Here is a 23,480-nt window from a genome sequence, read left to right on the forward strand (position 1 = left end):
CCATGGTTAAACCCTTGATCACTATAGGGTCATTCACTATTACATTGGATTGTACTCTCTGTTTATGATAACCCTTGAGTATTATAGGGATATTTATTTATTAATTTCACATATATATTTTTGAACTCACCCATATGTGAGTCTCTTTTTGGACATTCACAGTATCACATTACAGTGTGTTGTCATATTTATTAGGTATATAGTATATCACTTTAGGGGTGTAATTTCTCCTTTGACACAGTATTTAGAACTCGCGTTGCTTTGCGCTCCTCATTGGCGCTGCACTTTATTTATTTAATAAGTATTAATCATTTTCTTTGCAGGCATACATTTAAGTTTTAAAACAGTGAGGAAATTACTGAAGCAATAATGAATGTTGCCAACCGCCATGTATTTTACAGAAAATGTATAGCCTGATCACCAACAGACAAACACCCCCAGACTGATGTTCTTTACAAGTAGCTGGCCATTTATAAACTCCCAAATGGCTTATTAGACGTTAGAAACATTTTGAAATACAGAGCAGCTTATTTTTGAAAATGTAACAAAAAAGTGCTGCCAAAATGTAGACTTTTGGCAAGATTCATCTATTTCTCTGGTATGCTTTTCTTTTAACTGAAAGACACGGTGCAAAGCCTTTTACATTAACATCCTATTATGTACATGGATCCATTTTTATTGTGACTTGAATTATAAGGGAATAAAAGGAGTGTTGTATAAGAGTGAATTGTTTAAAGTTGAAAGAAGAGATCTAAGGCTTCCTTGTCCTTTCTTCACCCCTCCTATCTCTATCCTAAAGTTGTGCAGAAGAGGCAAAGACAGTCACAAGTGGCTTTGCTCAGTATCTGTATTACTAATACTATGACTCCTACCCCCCTTCAAAGAGTTATTATGCCCTTGTTCAGCAGCTGCAAGAGCACAAACATACAATGGCACTGTGGCCACCATTTAGTACAGTATACAGTGTGGAAGCACACCTTACAGTGTGATTTGTCCGTAGTCGCTTGCTAATATAAGCTGCTGGTGACTCCACTTGCAAGCATTTACCTACAAGTGAAATGCGCATTTACAGTGGCGTGACTATTTAAAAATGCCTTAGAATTATCTGTTATATGGGCCTTTCACATATAGTTTGTCAGTATATTAAAAAAATAACATAATTATAGCAAAAAGCAGAAATGTAACCATATTTGATGAATAGTTTGTACCATAAATTGTTTCTATACAAATACAATTATAGTATTTATCAAAACACAACTTCCAAAAACTTAAATACAAAGAGTGAAACTTATTGCAAGATTCCTACAAAGCTAGATTTTTTGGCACTATTCGAACCATTAACATGTACAGAATATAATGTTACTCCATTTTTCATTTGAGGATATCTTCAAAAATACAGTGGCTATTCTCAATAGTGGTTGAACAGACCCAAGTAGGATGGTATATTCCCATCACGAACATTATAATAAGGCAAAATAAGGTATTATCTAGTATTCATGTGATTATACAAATTTCTCTACAATAATTGTATACACCTCTGGACAAATAACATGACATATATTATATACACATTCTGTATGTACATAAATTAAAAAATATTTACAGAGGTTTAAAGTGCCACTAATGTGCTAATCTTTCAGACATGTTCCTGTACTTTGTGGACGTCCTTTAAGTGGGAGATAAATTACATCAACTGCAATGCAACGGTCGCACTAATCCGTCTTTGTAAACACGGAGAATGGCTTCACAAACAAACTTGTATTGACTCTAAAAAGACAAAAAACACATGATGAATACACAAACAGCCTATCAAATCTTTAGCCTATGCAGTTTTAATATTTACTTAACTGAAAATATTTTTTCCGGCCATTTAGCTAAGTGTCTACATATACACAGACAAATATTCCAGCTTGCAAAAAGCTATTCCAGGATATATGACCTTTATTAATGCAAGGTATGGAAATCTCCCAAGACTTACAAAGGAGAAGGAAATGAATGGAGCAACACGCAGAGAAAAGACAGTGAGTTTTAAGGTGACATGGAAGAAAGAACAGGTTCTGGACTTTGACCATCACAGATAACGTTTTGATCATATCTGCCTTCTTCAGATACTTTTAAGGAAGGCAGATACAGTCCAAAATCTGTCATAAGAGAACATACAATATTCTCATATTTGCAGTCAAGCCCCATGACCTGATGTTTTTTCTGTAATGTGCATGGACTGTGAATCTGGTGATATAATGTACAGTGCATCCGGAAATTATTCACAGCGCTTCACTTTTTCCACATCTTGTTATGTTAAAAAATGGTATTCAGTATTTTCCTCAAAATTCTACAAACAATTCCCCATAATCACAAAGTGAAAGAAGTTTGTTTGAAATCTTTACAAATCACATTTACAGTAAGTATTCACAGCCTTTTCCATGACACTCAAAATAGAGCTCAGGTGCATCCCGTTTCCACTGATCATCCAATCTACAACGATTGGAGTCCATCTGCGGTAAATTCAGTTAATTAGACATGATTTGGAAAGGCACACACCTATCTGTATAAGGTCCTACCTAAAAGAGTGCATGTCAGAGCCCAAACCAAGCCATGAAGTCCAATGAATTGTCTGTCAATCTCTGAGACAGGACTGGTTTGAAGCACAGATCTAGGGTACAGAACATGTCTGCAACATAGAAGGTTCCAATGAGCACAGAGGCCTCCATAATGCAAATGGAAGTTTGGAACCCCCAGGCCACTTCCTAGAGCAGACCGCCCGGCCAAACTAAGCGATCAGGGGAGAAGGGCCTTAGTCAGGGAGGTGACCAAGAACCCAATGGTCACTCTAAAAGAGCTCCAGCATTTCTCTGTGGACAGAGAAGAACCTTCCAAAGGAACAACAATCTCTGCAGCACTCTACCAATCAGGCCTGTATTGTAGAGTGGCCAGACAGAAGCCACTCCTTAGTAAAAAGGCACATGACAGCCTGTCTGGAGTTTGCCAAAAGGCACATGAAGGACTCTCAGGCCATGAGAAACAAAATTCTCTGGTCTGATAAAATAAATATTGAACACTTTGGCCTGAATGGCAAGCATCATGTCTGGAGGAAACTGCTCATCCCCCGACCAATATCATCCCTACAGTGAAGCATGGTGGTGGCAGCATCATGCTGTGGGGATGTTTTTCAGTGGGAGGAACTGGCAGACTACTCAGAATTTAAGAAAAGATGAATCCAGCAATGTAGAGAGACATCTTTGATGAAAACCTGCTCCAGAGTACTCTGGACCGAAGACTTGGGTGAAGGTTCATTTTCAAACAGGACAACGACCCTAAACACACAGCTAAGATAACAAAGGAGTGGCTACGGGCAACTCTGTAAATGCCCATGAGTGGCCCAGCCAGAGCCCAGAGCCCAGACTTGAACCTGAATGAATATCTCTTGAGAGGTCTTAAAATGGCTGTGCTTACTGCTGGAACTACACTGAGACAGTGTAGTCAAAATGTAACTTTTGCTATTGCTAGAAAAAACAAGGTTTAACTATTGACAGATATTTTTCCATTTAAAGCAGCAGCAACCAAGTTTTTTTTGTTTTCCTTGCGTGAGTGATTTATTACATAATTTTTTCACATTGTATCTTGTGTATCACACAAATCAAACAATTGTATCAAAACCAATGTATTGTAATGGTCACCTCTATACAAGTGGTCAGTAGTTCTCGAATGGCTGAAGGAATGCAGCTGAGTACTGTAAGAAGCATCAAATTATACAGCTATTATGCCTGTACAAGCAATCATAGTGCAAAACAAAATCATAATTACTTCCCTGGAGTATTGCAGTGTTACTGTGCACTGCTCTGGTGACCGAATGTAAAAAAAAAAAGTCATATTGTCCCTGATCACCGCCACAACAGTCATATTATCCCTGATCACCATCACACCAGTTACAGTGTCCCTGATCACTGCCACACCAGTTACAGTGTAACTGTAAAGGTAGCATCACCTATAGGACTCCCAGTTCCTATAAGCCAAGCAAGCTTAGCCTACTGGTACATGGCTACCCCAAGGAAAGTCGTGTTCACTAGGAAGTACAGGAGGCTGAAGAAATGAACAAAAGCATCCCTGTGGTTCCAGACGTGCAGCCGTTTGCAGGGACACTCTAACTGGTGTAGCGATGATTAGGGACACAACGACTGGTGTGGCAGTGATTAGGGATACTGTAACTGGTGTGGCAGTGATCAGGGACACTAACTGGTGTGGCAGTGATCAGGGACACTGTAACTGGTGTGGCAGTGATCAGGGACACTGTAACTGGTGTGGCAGTGATCAGGGACACTGTAACTGGTGTGGCAGTGATCAGGGACACTGTAACTGGTGTGGCAGTGATCAGGGACACTGTAACTGGTGTGATGGTGATCAGGGATAATATGACTGTTGTGGCGGTGATCAGGGACAATATGACTTTTTTTATTACATTCTGTCATCAGAGCAGTGCACAGTAACACTGCAATACTCTAGGGAAGCGATTAGGATTTTGTTTTGCACTATGATTGCTTGTACAGGCATAATAGCTGTATAAGTCGATGCTTCTAACAGTACTCATTCGAGAACTACTGTGATTGGCTACAGCTATCACATGACACAAGGATGTGGTGCATGGCCCTGTGCAATGTGATCACTGTGCCCAATCACAGAGATCATAGTAGTTCTAAAAGGCTGTATGAATGGCAGCCATATTTACTACTAGACGTGATCACTGATTAGTCACAGCAATCACATGGTACCAGCACGGAGCACCACTGCTCTGTAAATGGATTGGTGACACAGCGGTCACAAGATCACGCTAGTGTGCTCTTCTGGGGGCCATCTGGAAGGACATTAAGGTATGGGCGGGAAGTGGTTAAAGGTGAACTTAACCTTTAATGCATTCATCATTGTGACTTTAAACGCTGTCTTGCTTGAAAATGTTACATTCCTATTAAATGCAATTCTTTTGCAAAAAAAATAAAATAATTAAAAAACGCAGCTACTTCACATTATTATATTTTGTATGCATATTTTAATTTTTTGGGATAAAAAAAAAAAAAACTATGCACTATTAATGCACAGGGGAGGAATAATTAATAGCTCCATGCATATCATACCAATCTGGTGCTTTTTCAAGAGTGCATAATCTTGTGAGTAATTATGAGCTCCAGAAGAAGTGGTGGTGGTTGGTCATTAGTTAACTGAAACTGGGGTACATTTGTGTACTCTCATTTCAAAAATGTTAAATGTAAGTAATAGTTTGGTATATTGCTGATGAATTTTGATTGTGATAGTCTTTTATTTATGCTTTATAAAAATTAAAAAAGAAATAGAAGCAGTAAAAAAAGCTGTAAGCATTAGTAGCACATAAATGGTATTCTGATGTGCAAAGAAAAACAATGTCATATATGTCATATATACATGTAAAGTCTAACTTTTTTCTCTTTTTTTTTTTAACTTTAGTTTTTTAAAGTCAGCAAATACAGCTCTGTCTCCCGGGAAGTGGGGAAGGGTACCTGTCAAAACTCTCCTCTAAAGTGGGTAAGGGTTAGAACCTCTGTCACCTTTTTACCGTCATCTGTGTTCCCCCTTAGTAAAGAAAACAGATACCAAAATGTGTGACAGGAAAAATAGATAGGGGGAATATTTCAATGGGTACACCTGTTCTCAAAGGGGTTATCCACTACCCTTGGAGACATTATCTCCTACTTCCTGATGTGGCTTTTGGACAGAAGTGAAATCTCCCCAATGAGAAACAGAAAGCAAATATGCCAGGTTTAATATGTAAACCCAAACAATCAATGAACTTCTCTTATTTGCTCTCTTTTGGACTCTTAAATATAACTTTAAAAGTGTTATAAGTTTGCATCAAAAGGGCAATATACAAATTATTTATGTCAGGGCTTGACAAATTTGCTTGGAATCTAGGAGCCAGCTAAAAAAGTTAGGAGCCAGGAACGCACCCCATCCCGCCGAGCTCACGCGCAGAATCAAACGCATACGTGAGTAGCGCCTGCATATGAAAGCGGTTATCAAACCACACATGTGAGGTATCGCTACGATTGGTAGAGCGAGAGCAATAAATCTAGCCCTAGACCTCTTCTGTAACTCAAAACATGCAACCTGTAGAATTTTTTAAATGTCGCCTATGGAGATTTTAAAGGCTAAAAGTTTGTCGCCATTCCACAATTTAGGATGTTGACATGTTGGGTATCAATTTACTCGGCGTAACATTATCTTTCACAATATAAAAAAAAAATGGGCTAACTTTACTGGTGTCTTATTTTTTTTTTAATTAAAAAAATATATTTTTTCCCAAAAAAGTGCGCTTGTAAGACCTCTGCACAAATACGTTGTGACAGAAAGTATTGCAACGACCGGCATTTTATTCTCGAGGGTCTCAGATTAAAAAATATATATAATGTTTGGGGGTTCTAATCAGAGGGAAGGAGATGGCAGTGAAAACACACAGGGAAGCACCATTAGAATTGCTGGTTGTCTTGTCATACCAACGGCCACCACAAGATGACGCCAGATCACAGAAATAAAGCATAGGCCTGCAGAAGGCCGCAAAGCCGCGGCCTCAATTACCGGCCGGCCAGGCCCGATACGATTGCATGGCGGGGGGCGAACAGAGACACAGGATGCCCCAGGTGGCAATGATTTATGTATACATATACACTGTTTTTTTTAGCATTGTAATAGCTCACTACAGTTTGTAAACAGACTTTTTATATATTACAATGAAAGGAGCATCTTTATATCAGATGAACACAAAATTCTTACTAACCGATGTCTGAACCATCATAGACCGCTGGTCTCTCATCTGCCTCACAATATCCAAAGGATACACAGGTTGGTTTTGTTCAATCAGACCCATTGCCGTTTCCATGGTAATCAGAACACCAGTACGTCCTATACCAGCACTGTAACAGAAATGCAGTATAACTTTACCAAGGTACATACAACTTTAATCAAAGCTTTTGTTTTATTCTACAGGGCAGCAAAGCCTCAAGGCTGCACCAACAGCTGTAAAAAACAAAACAAAAAAAAACCTTGCTTTTGCTTTCACTGGGAATTCACAAAAGAATAATACCAAAATACTCAAGTGTTTAAGACATATGAAAAGAATGTGAACTTTTCTACTGCGAATTGCAAGTTAGAGCTGGTTTGTTTTGAACAAGTAGATTAACCAATTCAGAACTGGTGGCCATGTACTCATTCTGGAATTTTTTCATTTTAGCCTCAGTCTTAATAACCTGTGACAAATCCCACTGGTACTTTGTAGGTTGAATATGTCTGAGCTGAGCTCACATGCCAATAGCTAGGATAGTGTATTCAGATGAAAAAAAAAAAAAAAAAAATCTTCATATACAATAACATTTTATATATACACAAGCAGTTAGTGTTTTCTGTCATGGGTCTGAGTAGCATGCTAATCACAAAGAACTCTTATTTTCTCCCTTTTGGACTCTAAATATAACATTAAAACTATTTTGTAATATTGAGACGCGCAATGTTATCTCAAACATTACCATCAGGAAGTGGTCTTGTGTTATTATGGGGAAGACCTAGGTCAGAGGTGCCCAACCTTTTGAAGAGCGAGGACCACTTAAGCAACTTGGTAACCAGTCGCGGGCCACAATGAGCGAATCGGGCGGATGACAGGCCACTGCTATTCTTTAGGCCCTTCGATCCGATCCACCCAGATGGAAGGGGACAAATTCCCTTCTGTTTTTTTTTTCTGGATTGGAGGTAGGTGGGCGTAAGCGGACAAAAGTGTGTGTTACATCTGCCCTTCTATAGAGGTGAATTGAGGATCCGATTGGGTCGGGCCGATCATGTGAAAAGAGCCTAAGACTGCTTTCACACTGATGTGCTATGGTTTGCCTATGCCTGCAGCATACTGCACCTGTGTTTATCCTGCGAGTTAGCTGAACTTTGCCATAGACTCCGTCTGTGGCAAAAGCCGGCGCTATACAGGAACCATTGGCATATAGGGCTCTGCAGCTGCTTTCTTACTCTACCGCCAGCTTCATTCACAACACTAATGCTGTGGTATGGATGGTTGGCAACCTGCGATCTGGGCTCGCCAACCCCTCATTCCAGAGCAGGAGGTCGCGGGCCACATCAGAGGGCTCCGCGGGCCACATATGGCCCCCGGGCCACTGGTTGGCCACCCCTGACCTAGGTGCTCTGTAGTCCTAACATACTTTCTTTCCTAGGGTGATTTATATCCAAAGATACAGTACAGTAAGTTAGCACTGCCATCCTAGGACATTAGGTGTCCTACAAAAGCTTAAAAACAGAAAAAATACTTTAGCACCACACCTAAGGACTTACGGCGGTAAACTATACAATTATCCTTGGATTTAGATACAATATAAAGTAAACTTTGTGCCTTACACTATATATATAAGCTATATCTAAGCACAGTGCTTTAGGAGTAGTTAAAAATCATACTAAAGTCTTGTTGTTGTTTTTTTATTGGTAAAAATAACAAACATGTTATACTTACCTGCTCTGTGCAGTGGTTTTGCACAGAGCAGCCCTGATCCTCCTCTTCTCGGGTCACTCTCAAGCCCTCCTGGCCCCTCCCTCCTGTTGTGTGCCCCCAAAGCAAGCAGCTTATGAGGGCACCCAAACTAAGCGGCAGCTCCATGTTCATTCAAACTAATTCAGGTATTTGGTCCCACTTCTGGTTCCTCCACCATTTTCCCCGCTGTCTTCTGGGAGACACACAGGTACCAGAAGATAGCAGGGGCCACTCAGAACGCACAGCATGACTCGCGCATGCGCAGTAGGGACGGGTCGGATTCAGGTGAGGACATTGCGGGTGCCCTGGACAGGTAAGTGTCCTTATTTTAAAAGTCAGCAGCTGCAGTATTTGTAGCTGCTGACTTAACTATGAAACTATGAACTCCACCTTAACTATGAAAAGAATATCCCACTGCTGCCACCTTCTGCGAATACAAGTGTTGACTAACACACCTGATTTCTAAATGAGTAATCAGCTATGAGTTGGTGTTGTAGGACAATCCATATGCATACAATCACTCCAAAACAATAGGCAGCATAGAATAAAAATAAATAAAAAAAGCCATTATTGGGTGTAAAACCATACACATGACCATAAAACAATTCACATATAAAAAGCAGTCCACTCCACCAGTGGGGGTGTGGCCTGGTTGGAGCCCTGGCTGAGACTGACACATACTCCTTTACAGGGGACTTGCAGCGATGTGCGGCTCAGAGCCGGTTCACACAGGGGCGACACTTTAGGCGACTTAGCCGCCTAACAAGTTGCGCTCCGTTCTGTACTATGGAACTGTTCTAATAGGAGTGACTCAAGTCGCTCCGACTTAGAAAAAAGGTTCCTGTACAACTTTGGGACGACTTCATGGCAACTTGCATTGACTTCAATACAGAAGTCATTTTGCAAGTCGCCTCTGAAGTCGTGTGCAGATTGCCTTGCCAAGTTGCGCGGCAAGTCGTACTGCCCCAGTGTGAACCGGCACTTAAGGGATACTTTTCCCACTCCACCAGTATTATAGTGAATTGGCTTTCTTTTTTTTTTGTCATACTGCCTCCCTACTGAGTGACTCCCTAAAGAAGAAGTGACGTGCATAAACAGTATCACACAAAAGGGAGTACACCCTTCACTTTTTTGTAAATAAATTATATATTTTCATGTGACAACACTGAAGAAATTACACTTTGTTACAATGTAAAGTAGTGAGTGTACAGATTGTATAACAGTGTAAATTTGCTGTCCCCTCAAAATAACTTAACACACAGCCATTAATGTCTAAACCGCTGGCAACAAAAAGCGAGTACACCCCTAAGTGGAAATGTTGAAATTGGGCCCACAGTGTCAATACTTTGTGTGGCCACCATTATTTTTCATCACTGCCTTAACCCTCTTGGGCATGGAGTTCACCAGAGTCCTTTACAGGTTGCCACTGGAGTCCTCTTCCACTCCTCCATGACGACATCACAGAGCTGGTGGATGTGAGAGACCTTGCACTCCTCCACCGTCCGTTTGAGGATGCTTCCTAGATGCTCAATAGGGTTTAGGTCTGGAGACATTCTTGGCTAGTCCATTACATTTATCCTCCTTCTTTAGCAAGGCGGTAGTCATCTTGGGAGGAGTGCTTGGGGTCATTATGTTGGAATACTGCCCTGCGGCCCAGTCTCTGAAGGAAGGGGAGCAGGCTCTGCTTCAGTATGTCACAGTACATGTTGACATTCATAGTTCCCTCAATGAACTGTAGCTCCCCAATGTCAGCAGCACGTATGCAGCCCCAGACCATGACACTCCCACCACCATGCTTGACTGTAGGCAAGACACACTTGTCTTTGTACTTCTCACCTGGTTGCCGCCAAACACGCTTGACACCATCTGAACCAAATATGTTTATTTTGGTCTCATTAGACCACAGGACATGGTTCCAGTAATCCATGTCCTTAGTCTGCTTGTCTTCAGCAAACTGTTTGCAGGCTTTCTTGTGCATCATCTTTAGAAGAGGCTTCCATCTGGGACGACAGCCATGCAAACTAGTTTTGATGCAGTGTGCGTTGTATGGTCTGAGCACTGACAGGCTGTCCCCCCACCTCTTCCACCTCTGCAGCAATACTGGCAGCACTCGTACGTTTATTTCCCAAAGACAACCTCTGGATATGATGCCGAGCACATGCACCCATCTTCTTTGGTCGACCATGGTGAGGCCTGTTCCGAGTAGAAATTGTCCTGTTAAACTTCTGTATGTTCTTGGTCATAATGATGCAGCTCAGTTTCAGGGTCTTGGCTATCTTATTATAGCTTAGGCCATCTTTATGTAGTGCAACTATTTTTTTTTTCAGATCCTTACAGAGTTCTTTGCCATGAGGTGTCATATTGAACTTCCAGTGACCAGTATGAGAGAGTGAGAGCGATAACACCAAATTTAAACACACGTGTGCCCCATTCACACCCGAGACCTTGTAATACTAATGAGTCACATGACACCAGGGAGGGAAGATGGCTAAACTGGGCCCAATTTTGAAATTTTTACTTGGGGTGTACTCACTTTTGTTGCCAGTGGTTTAGACATTAATGTCTGTGTGTTGAGTTATTTTGAGGGGACAGCAAATTTACACTGTTTACACAAAGTTAAAAAAGCTGTACACTCACTACTTTACCTTGTAGCAAAGTGTAATTTCTTCAGTGTTGTCACATGAAACGATATAATAAAATATTTACAAAAATGTGAGGGGTGTACTCACTTTTGTGAGATACTGTATGTGATCCGTTATAAGCGGTAGAAGGCATACATCAGACATGCTACCTGCTGCGTTCTCTCTCTCCCTGTGACAGTAGTACGGCTCCCCAACACAGTCGCATCATTCATTCACAGAGCGCTGTGTATGAATGAACTACAAGCCCTGACAACCTCTGTGGCTGTCGGCTTGTAGTTTTCAATTAACTACCACAGCGCTGTTGATTAGTTGGTAGTTCATTGAGTCTTCCCGTCAGTGTGAGACTACCTGACCTTGCGATGTATGGGACAGACAGCTCACACGGACAGTCTGCAGAGACCTGCATGGCATCACGATTGGCCCATGATTAAGCTCTGAGGGTTTAATACGTGTTGGGGGTGTGGCCTGGTTGGAGCCCAGGCTGAGGTTGCCATACACCATAACTAGTGAGTCTGCTTCAATGCGCGGCTACAGGGATATCTGCTCCACTACATATTGAGGTCTGGAGTTGGGACGAGCTCCTTCCCCTGCCGGCACTCACAGCAGTGGACTGATGACTAGTACCCCTTTTAAAGCCTGAGCAGCTCACAAACTGGCAAATGGACATACAGGTACGCCCCCTTTAAAGCGGGGGTTCTGCGGGAAATCGCTTTTTTTTTTAAACATGTGCATCTACTGCATTTAACATTGTTAAGCGTTTACTCACTTCTCTGAATTTTCTAGGCATCCGCAATGACATTCGGCTGTAAATAATGATTTATAGAAATTTGTGCAGTACAGTTCCATCTTGCTTGTGGGCATTGTGAAGCCCGGTGTCCCGTGATCGTATCACGTATCCAAACAAAAGAACTCGCTGCTCCAGTTGATACAGGAAGCCTAATGATATCACAGGTGCCAGCCTCGGCTCGCCTCCGCATTCGATCAACCCTGAAGAAATGGCAGCACTCCAAGATCCATCAAAATTCTTATTTAATGAACGAACATCCCAAGTGTTTAAAGACAGTACAAATGGTAGACGCGTTTCACACAAAGATGTGCTTATTCATTACTTATTATTAGTAATAAATACGCACATCTTTGTGTGAAACTAGTCTACCATTTGTACTGTCTGTAAACACTTGGGATGTTCGTTCATTAAATAATCCTTTTGATGGATCTTGGAGTGCTGCCATTTCTTCAGAGTTGATCGTGTCACGTAGCTAAAGAATGGGGAGATGTCAGTGTAATTACAACATCTCCCCATTCTTCCTAGTGACTTTTCACTGATCGAATGCTCCCTCTCACTGGGAGCAGCGATCAGTGACGTGTCACTCGTAGCCACACCCCCTAACAGTTAGAATCACTGCCTAGGACACACTTAACCCCTTAAGCGGGTTAGCTGATCACCGCCATTACTAGTAAAACATTTTTTTATAAAAATGCCATAAAACTATTCCCTATTTTGTATACGCTATAACTTTTGCGTAAACTAATCAATAAACGCTTATTGTGATTTTTTTTACCAAAAATATTTAGAAGAATACGTATCGGCCTAAACCCAGGAAAAACTTTTTTTTTTTATATTTTTTTGGGGATATTTATTATAGCAAAAAGTAAATCTAGAATTTTTTTCAAAATTGTTGCTCTATATTTGTTTATAGCAAAAAATAAAAACCGCAGAGGTGATCAAATAACACCAAAAGAAAACTATTTGTGGAGGAAAAAAGGATGTCAATTTTGTTTGGGAGCCACGTCGCACGGCCACACAATTGTCAGTTAAAGCGACGCAGTGCTGAATCACAAAAAGTGGTCTGGTCAGCCAAATGCTCCAGGGCTTAAGTGGTTAAACAGCAGATATACAGCTACAGGCTGTATACACAGGAGTGCATAAGTATCCTCACATAACAGGAAGTGCTCTGCTATTTTTAAGGAGGAATCCCAGACAGGGTACGGTTTAGGTTATTATTAATTAACATTCATAAAATGTCTCTATAATATAGCAAATCTTTGCTTTTTGATTTTAGTTCCACAGACGCATTAGTCTATGTACCGTTTTAATTTTTTTAGGCGATCAGGGGTCTTTTTGGACGTTGGATCAAATGTGGTTTGTAGTAGTGAATTGAATCTCCACAAAAGGTTAAACGTGTATGCAACTCTGTTTTAATATTCGTTTTGGGTGGAAAGGCCCTTTAACTAGTGAAAGACTTCGCATTTGCTTTCAAAATTCATTCCTCTCTAGTTTTTTCTAGCAATTTTTTCTTATTTTTTTATATACACATCCTTGCTACACTATATAGCCAGAAAAGTGATGGCATAAATTTCCGGTTTTACCTGGCTACCAACACAATAAAGGTGTACGGTCACACACTGCAGAGAGGTCTCCCTTTAAGCTGCCTAAGCATTTAATTCTTAACCTTTTAAAGCCTTAAAAATATGTCTGGCAGTACTATGCAATAAAATTGAGCTCCGATTGGCTCACAGCACAGAACCTGTCAACTGATTTACACTGTGCAGAAATTTATGGAAAGGTAAATTAAAAAGAAAGGCCCGGATTCACAAAGCACTTGCGCCAACGTATCTCGAGATACGCTGCGTAAGTGCAAATATGCACCGTCGTATCTGTGCGACGTGCCCACAAACCTAAGATACGCCTGAAAATAGGCGGCGTAAAGTGGGCGCATATTTACGCTGGACGTATTTGGCGCTCCCATTGATTTTCTATTCACATATGCAAATGAGGGAGATACGCTGATTCACGAACGTACATCCGTCCGACGCAGTGCGCGTAAAGTCATACGTCCGGCGTAAAGTTATGCCCCATAAAGGAGGTGTAACTCAGCAGCATCCATGCAAAGGGCTGCACCAGGGAACACAAGCCAACGTATTTTACGTAGGACGTGAATATGACTAGGCGTAGGTTACGTTCACACCGTAGGCAGTGATCAGACGTATCTTAGGCAGTTGTTCCGACATGATTGTGAGCATGCGCACTAAGATGCGCCCACGGGACGGCGCATGCGCAGTTGGCGATACGTATCTGTCTGGCGCTCGGCCCATCATTTGCATGGGGTCATGCCTCACTTCCACTTACGCCGACTTACGCCTTGGAAACCCAGCGCAGAATTGGAAGCACTGGCTTTGTGAATTCAGTGCTTGCCTCTCTGCGATGCGTCAGCGTAGCGTAAAGGAGATACGCTACTACGGCATAAATATGCGCCAGTGTCTGTGAATCCAGGCCAAAATGTTTAGGTACACTAGATTTTTTAATTAATACATAATTGAACCCATGAAGAACAGTTACATTTTTTTGTCCAGTGGGCCTTTCTAGATTCAGCTTGGTAGTGTTTCATACAACTGACACAAATTGTTGTGTATATATACTGTCACTAGCCATTACTCCAGCTAAAACATATCAGATTTTTATAAAGTACCTAAGCATTAGGCCCCGTACACACAGTCGGACAAAACCGATGAGAATGGACCGAGGTTCAGTTTCATTGGTCCAAACCGACCGTGTGTATAGCCCATCCGTCTGTTTTCCTTCGGTCCAAAATTTTAAAACATGCTTCAAAACCGAACCGATGGACCGCTGACCGATCGGTCCAAACCGATGGTTAGTACAGAAAAGCATTGGTTCAAAACCTGCGCATGCTCAGAATCAAGTCGACGCATGCTTGGAAGCATTGAACTTCGTTTTATTCAGCACGTCGTGTGTTTGACGTCACTGCGTTCTGACCCAATAGTTTTTTGGAACGATGGTGTGTGTACGCACATCAGACCATCAGGCCACTTCAGCGGTGAACCGATGAAAACGGTCCGTCGGACCATTCTCATCGGTTTGAAATGACAGTGTGTACAAGGCCTAAGAGTAGAGCATGAGAGCATAATCACTCTGTTGGAAGAGTTAAATTCCTGTGCCAACAGGATTATTTATAAGGTTTGCTAAATGACTCATCTTGATAGTAATTTCCTAACAGAAAACCAAAGTTACCCTATACGGAATATTATTCGTTATCAAAATGCCTTCTACAGATAAAATAATTACCTGCAATGGACAAGAATTGCTTGATTTTCTATTCTTTTTTGCCTTACACAATTAACAAATTCCAGAAAATCAGATGACTCATCAGGCACACCATGATCAGGCCAAGCAACGTACTGCAAATGAGAAACTTGCAGCTCCTCTCCTGTCTGCAAAGAAATATTTTTTTTTAGACATTTTAAAATACAGATACCAAAGCACAAACAAACATACCCGCTTAACCCTGTAACATGAGGAGTCATAATAAATAATGATATAGTTTACAAAAGGTGTATTTCTTATAGCTTGGCTTATTTTGTATCAGGCATGTTTATTCACTCCTGTTTTCTGTACCTCTCCCAGACTCTAATGCAGCTACACAAAACAAAACAAAAAGTGCCCCATGAGGTCAAAATCAGGACAGAAATCAATGTCAGAATCAGAAACAAACTGCAGACCTGAATGAAGGAGTCCTGTGACAACCGGGAGGGAAGAACCCTCCTAGTTCCAAAATAGATATGGGTCAGTCTTGTGTATGGCACAACTTACTATACATGTATAAACTGAATCAATAGATCCAAAGGCATATACAAACAATTTATTGTGAAAAAATTAAAATAATTGGGAAATACTGTAGAGTTTAATAATAGACCGCATAGATGAGTTTTTGCTCGAAAAATATAAGTAAGCAAAAGTCAGCATGGATTCATGAATGTAAAGAAGAATTGGCTTCCAAAGTGAAACCAGGGGACACCAACACACAGTCTACTACTAATGATGATTAAGGACAACTGTACTGTGTGAAACGCGTCTACAAGACTGTTTTGGTGTCCCCTGGTGTCACTTTGGTGACTAATAAATGGCATTTGGAACTACTCTATGTACAGTCAATACCCATGCAGCTAGCACTCGATTGGAGTTTCCATCAGGCACAGGTAATTCACCTGGAATGCCGAGTCCTTTATTCCTTTATTGGATTCATAAAAGACAGAAGTTGTCAGAAGGTGTGGCGGTGGACGTGGTATACTTGGATTTTGCTAAAGAGTTTGACACAGTTCCCCACATATGACTAGTGTGTAAGGTTAAGTCTACAGGCCTGGAAAAATCAGTTTGTAAATGGATAGAAAACTGGTCAAGGAACACTGTTCTGGATGTAAAAATCCTAGGTTCTGCGGCTGACGGCTGTGTACTGAGACGATTCTCTGTATGGCCACTAAGAACCAGCAATGAATTGAGGATTTCCTCTTCATCCAGCTTCCCTCTTCATCAAGCAATGAAGGCTTTAAGAAATGGAAACCTTTGAAATGCATTGCTGCTCCTTAGTGGCCAATAGTATATGCCATAAGTTCTACTGCTGTAAGGCCTCGTACACACGACCGAGAATCTCGTCGTAAAAAAACATTGTTTTCCTCAACGAGTTTCTTGTCAGGCTTGTCGAGAATCTTGTCAAGCTTTCTTTGCATACACACTGTCAAGACAAAATCTCGTCGTTCTTAAACGCGGTGACGTACAACCAGTGGCGTATCTAGGGTATGGCAGCCATGGAAAGTGCCATGGGCGCCATATGAAGGGGGCGCTGATGAGTGGCTGGGCAGCAAGGCACTTACCAGAGTCTCTTCTTCTCTCCTCCTGAGCATACGCATGATCTCCTTTTCAGCACCTTTGCTAATGGACAATGGCAGCGTGATCCCTGCTGCGTTCAGCCACAGCCCTCCCCTGTTCTCCCAGTCTCTCCCATTCCATCTGGTCAGATTGGCAGCGCACAAATAAGGAGGAACATCAGTTTCTCCCTCTCCTCTGTGAAAACTGAGGCCTTAGGGCCCTTTCACACGGGCGGACAAACGGTCCGTTTTTACAAGTCCGTTTTTTCTTCCGTCTGGCGGAACGGATCGGATGAATACGGACACACGGTCCGTATTCATCCGATTCCCCATAGGGGAGAGCGGAGGAAAGACAGGGCGGTCTCTGCACAGTGTGTGGGGACCACCCTGTCCGCCGACAGATCAGCGGGGATTTACGGATGATCCCCGCTGAGCAGACGGACACACGATCAATACGGATCCGCTCCGTGTGACAGGGGCGCAGTTTCAGTGCTTGCCATAGGTGCTATTTTCACTGGATACGCCTCTGCGTACAACACGTACGATGGCACTATAAATGGAAAGTTCCATTCCATTGGCGCCACCCTTGGGGCTGCTTTTGCTAATCTCATTTTACTGCGTGTTAAGTAAAAGTTTGGTGAGAGACGATTCGTGCTTTTCAGTCTGTTACAGCGTGACGAACGCTACTTTTATCGAAGGTGCGCTCCCGTCTCATACTTTATTCTTAGCATGCGCGGGTTTCTAACTATACACACAAACGTGTTTCTCGTCGTAAACCAGCCCGACGAGAAACACAATGAGGAAATCGAGACTCCCGACGAGAAAAAAGAGAACATGTTCTCTTTTTTTCTCGTCGAGATCCACAACATTTTTTTTTGACGAAAAACATACGCACAACCGTTTTCCTTGGCAAAAAAGCTCTGCCACCAATTTTCTTGATGGATTTTGTAGAGGAAAACGTTTGTGTGTACGAGGCCTCACACCTGTTGTAGGCAATTGGTCATATAATCTCTGAACAGGCCTCCCATTCACAACAGAAGCTGTTAGGAAAGGTCTAGGCTTTAGCTTAGGTGATCAGCTTAGAAGGGCGCTTGGCGAACCATTTTTTCCAGGATAGGCATCTCTGTTCTTCTGCTACTCTATGAATTCAATGCCAGGAAAATCAGAGCCATAACTTTACATTAAAATTTGAGTATACATCTGCTGGTAACTGACCCCATTCCTGCATAGCTGCACCTTTACTGGGACAGGTACACTTATGTATGTTTGGGGCTGGATACCAACTGGCATCAATATAGCCACAAGGGCTTCATATTTAGCCACACAAACACAATCTACTCCAATAATAGTTGTTGGCTTGTACACAAATGTTTTAAAAAAACTTCTGTGGGGTTTGGTGATCTTTTCTTTTGTAGCTCTAAGAGCACATTAAAAGCATAACTCTGTTAAAATACCTTCAAGTTTTATTGATGTATATTTTTTTTGAGAGGATATTGGAGCAAACATTATATTAAATGAAGCACATTTAATTCATTGTGTAGCAGAATTTAAAACCAAGTGACTATGTTATGAAATGTACTTCTACTCTTACCTCAGTGTTTGTTATCATCATTTCCCTGAATACATAAGCAATTGTACAGTCTTCCGAGTTACATTTCACCCTAAATTTCCCATATTCCATTAACTCAGGGGGATCAGGCCAGTACTGATGACATTTCGTCTGCAGGAAAGAAAGCAGCATACACTTTTATTATATATGCCATGCCTTGGAAAATGCTATAATTTACAACGTGTATACTGAAAGTACACAACCTTCATTTGAGATTGTCAGACAAGAAATCTTATGCTAGGTACACACAGGGAGTTATTTTCTTTCAACCCAGCGAGATAAACATAAAATAAACAGAGAGGTCGTCAATCTAATTGATGTTAGTGTGGCCATCTCCCCGATGAGCTATTTTGCCATTGGCTGCGAGCGCTAATTGGATACTGGTTTTCCAGCATTGCCCATTTTATAAAAGTCGGTTGTTAGACAGGCTGCTGTACACACGGTCCAAGTGTCAGCCAGTTTCAGTTGAACAAGCATATATTCGGCCTGTGTGTACCAGCCTTTAGAGCGGGGGTCAACAACATGTAGATCGTGGGGACAACCCAATGCATACACCAGGTCCACTCACAGGTGCCGATGCTCGATGTATCCCAACATACTCCAATGCAACAATAGCAAGAAGAGCCGGCAAGCCTGGAATCCTTGAAGTGTAGTTTATTGGTACATCAGAGTGACAATAATAGGATTTTTATAACAGCTTACCTGTAAAATCCTTTTCTTTTGAAGTACATCACGGGACACAGAGAAGCATAGTAATTACTATGTGGGTTATAGAGAGTACCTTCAGGTGTGGACACTGGCACGCCCTTAAGGCAAGAAGTTCCCTCCCCTATATAACCCCTCCCATACCGGGAGTGCCTCAGTTTTGTAGCAAGCAATAAGTGTCCCAAATACCCCATAAGAGGGGCGGGTGCTCTGTGTCCCGTGATGTACTTCAAAAGAAAAGGATTTTACAGGTAAGCTGTTATAAAAATCCTATTTTCTTTATCGTACATCACGGGACACAGAGAAGCATAGTAATTACTATGTGGGATGTCCTAAAGCAATGCTATGAGGGGAGGGAGACCCCAAGAAATAAGCCGGGCGCCATCAGACATGAGGAATCAGACTGCAGCCTGCAGCACACTGCGCCCAAAGGCGCTCTCCTCATTCTTTCTTATGTCCAATTGATAAAACTTAGTGAAAGTATGGACAGATGACCATGTCGCGGCCTTGCAGACTTGAGCCATGGAGGCTTGATGATGCACTGCCCAGGAAGTACCCACCGCTCTAGTGGAATGTGCTTTAACCTTAAACGGGGGAACCTTTCCCCTCAAGCCATAGGCTTGAGTAATGACCTGCCGAATCCATTTGGAGATAGTGGACTTCGACGCTGCCTGCCCACATCTGGGACCTTCTGGCAGGATAAACAATGTATCAGTTTTCCGGACCTGGGCAGTAGCCTTAAGATAGATCTTAACTGCTCTTAATACGTCTAGCGTATGTAAAGACTTCTCCCTTGCAGAACTAGGTTCTGAGAAAAAAGACGGGAGAACAAGATCCTGATTCAAATGAAATTTTGAAACAACTTTAGGTAGGAAAGCCGGGTGGGGCCGTAGGACCACTCTATCCTTATGGAATATAAGGTACGGTTCCTTACAAGACAAGGCCGCCAACTCCGAAACCCTCCTGGCGGAGGTTATGGCTACCAAAAATATCACCTTCCTGGTCAGAAGGACCAAAGGAATATGAGCCAAGGGCTCAAATGGTTGTTTCTGTAAGACAGAAAGGACCAGATTCAGATCCCATGGACACAAGGGAATCTTGACTGGTGGACTAAGCCGGATCATACCTTGCAAAAAGGTTTTGATCAGGGAATGTGTAGCTAGTGGCCTTTGGAAAAAAATCGATAAGGCCGAGATCTGGCCTTTAATGGTGCTTAGGGCCAACTTCATGTCTGCCCCTAACTGCAGAAACTCCAGAATTCTGCCAATGAGATACCTCCGGGGATGCCAACCCCTGGTCTCGCACCAGGCCACATAAGATTTCCAAACTCGGTAATAGATAAGTCTGGATGCCGGTTTTCTGGCATTAATCAAAGTAGATGCCACCGCATTAGAGAGACCCCTTTTCTTTAAGATATGGGACTCAATAGCCAGACCGTCAAATTGAGAGACGGTAAGGAAGGATGGAATATTGGCCCCTGGGACAATAGGTCTGGCCGAAGCGGAAGGGACCACGGTTGCCCCACGGACATCCTTACAATGTCCGCGAACCAGGCCCTTCTGGGCCACGCTGGAGCCACCAGAATCACTGGCCTTCCTTCCGACTTTACCCTGCGAAGAAGACGGGGTAATAATTGCAGCGGAGGAAACGCATACATTAGGGAGAACTGATCCCATGGGAACACCAGTGCATCCGTGCCGTAAGCAAGTGGATCCCTTGTCCGGGACAGAAAGTTGCCCACCTTTGCATTGAACCTCGATGCAAAGAGATCGACATCTGGTGTTCCCCACCTCTGACAAATGCTCTGGAAGATGTCGGGGTGAAGAGTCCATTCCCCTGGAAGCACCTGTTGGCGGCTTAGGTAGTCTGCTCGCCAATTGTCTATTCCCGGAATGAACACTGCAGATATGCATGGGACATATTTCTCTGCCCAGGTCAGGATTCGATTCACCTCTCTTTGGGCTGCACGACTTCTTGTGCCCCCCTGGTGATTTATGTATGCCACGGCAGTGACATTGTCTGATTGAATCCTGACCGGAAGACCCTTCAACCTGTCTGACCAAGCTGACAGGGCTAGATAGACTGCTCGAATTTCCAGCAGATTTATGGGTAGAGACCTCTCGGAGGCTGACCATTTCCCCTGGAGAGACAAAACCTCCCAGGACTGCACCCCAGCCTAGCAGACTGGCGTCCGTGGTCACAACCTGCCATGTCACGGGAACAAAGGACTTCCCCTTTAGCAGGTTCCGGGGAACCAGCCACCAACAAGGGCTCTGCCGGACTGACCGGGAGAGAGACATAGGGAGATCCAAGGCTTGAACCTTTTTGTTCCAAGCGGACAGAATGGCATGTTGAAGCTCCCTTGAGTGGAACTGCGCAAATGGGACGGCCTCGAACGAGGCTACCATCTTTCCCAGTAACCTCATACAGAGGCGAATGGGAGGCTGACGCTTTGCTTTGACTAGTTGAACTAGTTCTCTTAAAGCCTCGAACTTCCTTTGGGGCAGGAAGACCCTTTTTAGCTTTGTGTCTATGAGTAGACCCAAATATTCGAGCCTTTGCACAGGCATTAAGGCTGACTTGTCCAGGTTGAGAACCCAACCCATGGATTCCAGAAATTTTACGGTTCTGTGTACCGCTGAGTTTAGATCGGCCACTGACCGGTCTACTACCAATAGGTCGTCTAGATAGGCTACTATGGATATGCCTTGAGACCTTAGATAGGCTAACAGTGGAGCCAATACTTTCGTGAAAACACGAGGAGCGGTGGCCAGACCAAAAGGTAAGGCCACGAATTGGAAGTGGCGCTGATTTACCGCGAAGCGAAGCAGCTTCTGATGGTCGAGAAAGATAGGAACGTGCAAGTATGCGTCCTTTATATCGATGGACGCTAGTAGTTCCCCTCCTTGCAGGGAGGCCACCACTGACCTGATCGATTCCATCCGGAATGATTGGACCCTTAGGAACTAGTTTTAGGCCTTGAGGTCCAGGATGGGTCTTACATCCCCGGTTGGTTTGGGGACGGTGAAGAGATTGGAATAAAACCCCAAACCTTGTTCTTCCACTGGCAGCTCTCTGATTACCCCTTGGGATAACAGATGATCTAAGGCCAATGCTAAGGACCTTCTTTTGCCGAGGTCCTTTGGGACGTTCGAGGTAAAGAAGCGCGGTGGAGGAAATTCGCTCAACTCCAGCTTGTAGCCCCCGGAGACCGTAGAGAGGACCCACCTGTCTTGGATCCTGTCTAGCCAAGCCTCCGCAAACAGCTGAAGTCTTCCCCCCCACCCGGCTGAGTGGGGGAGAACCTTCATAATGCTGACTTAGTTGCTGGCTTGGCCTGTGGCTTACGGTTCCAAGGTTTTTTGGAAGCCTGAGGCTGGCCCTGTGGCTTCCCACCTGCATTGAATCGTCCAGGAGGCCGTCGGAACTGCCTGGTACCGGAAGTACTAGGGATAGGAGAGGAGGATCGCTTAAAGGAGGGGAGACCCCTAAACCTTTTCTTTACTGGCAACAGTGTACTTTTGCCACTGGAAATTTTCTGAATGTAAGCATCCAGATCTTCCCCAAACAAACGCTCTCCATGAAAGGGAAACCCCGCCAGTAATTTTTTACACGGGGCTTCAGCCGACCAGTTCTTCAGCCAGAGTAACCTGCGCATATGAACTAGCGAGAGAGTGAGACGTGAGGACTGCTGAATGGAGTCCTTAATAGCATCTATGGCAAAACATAATGCTCTGGGAAACTCAGCCAAATTCTGGGCCTGTTGTGCCGGCAATTCCTTTAAGACCCCTTTAAACTGGTCCTTCAAGGCCTGGCAAATCCCAATAGCCGCAATTGCAGGCTGGGTTATTCCTCTCGCCGAAGCAAAAGAGGTTTTTAATAAAGTCTCTAATCTCTTGTCTGTCGGATCTTTGAATACCAGAACATTGTCTACTGGACAGGTCAAAGATTTGTTTACGCAGGACACAGCTGCGTCAACCTTGGGGATGCCCCATCTTTTAGTGAATTGTTCCTCCATGGGGTATAAAACCGAAAACTTCTTAGGAGGAAGAAAATATCTATCTGGATGTTCCCAATCCTTGTAGATAAGCCCTTCCAGCAGGGGGTGAACCGGGAAGGAATAATTAGCTTGAGGAGCTTTTAAGGAGCCTAAAGATGAGATTGCACTTGAAGCTGGTTCTGAAAGTGGCAACTTGAAGGCCGAACGGACCATCTCAGTGAGGGACTGGACCCACAATTTTTCGGATTGCGACGCCGAAAAGGGTTCTCCCAAAGTGGAATCCTCAGAGTCCACTACTTCCAGCTGACCTTCTGCCAG

The 23,480-nt window shown here is 43.1% G+C and overlaps 1 protein-coding gene across 1 annotated transcript in view; it reads right to left on the bottom strand.

The window, feature by feature from the left end:
• Positions 1-1,163: 1,163 nt before the first annotated feature.
• PTPN3 (protein tyrosine phosphatase non-receptor type 3) overlaps positions 1,164-23,480 on the bottom strand; it is a 268,489-nt gene continuing 246,172 nt past the window's right edge. The window contains exons 24-27 of the mRNA XM_040353487.1: positions 18,440-18,568; positions 15,272-15,417; positions 6,800-6,935; positions 1,164-1,767 (exon numbers count right to left, since the gene is read on the bottom strand). Of these exons, the coding sequence (XP_040209421.1) occupies positions 1,690-1,767; positions 6,800-6,935; positions 15,272-15,417; positions 18,440-18,568 (489 nt within the window). The 3' untranslated portion in view covers positions 1,164-1,689. The remainder of the gene's footprint in view (positions 1,768-6,799; positions 6,936-15,271; positions 15,418-18,439; positions 18,569-23,480) is intronic.

This window comes from Rana temporaria, chromosome 5, assembly GCF_905171775.1.
Source record: "Rana temporaria chromosome 5, aRanTem1.1, whole genome shotgun sequence".
Lineage (NCBI taxonomy): Eukaryota > Metazoa > Chordata > Amphibia > Anura > Ranidae > Rana > Rana temporaria.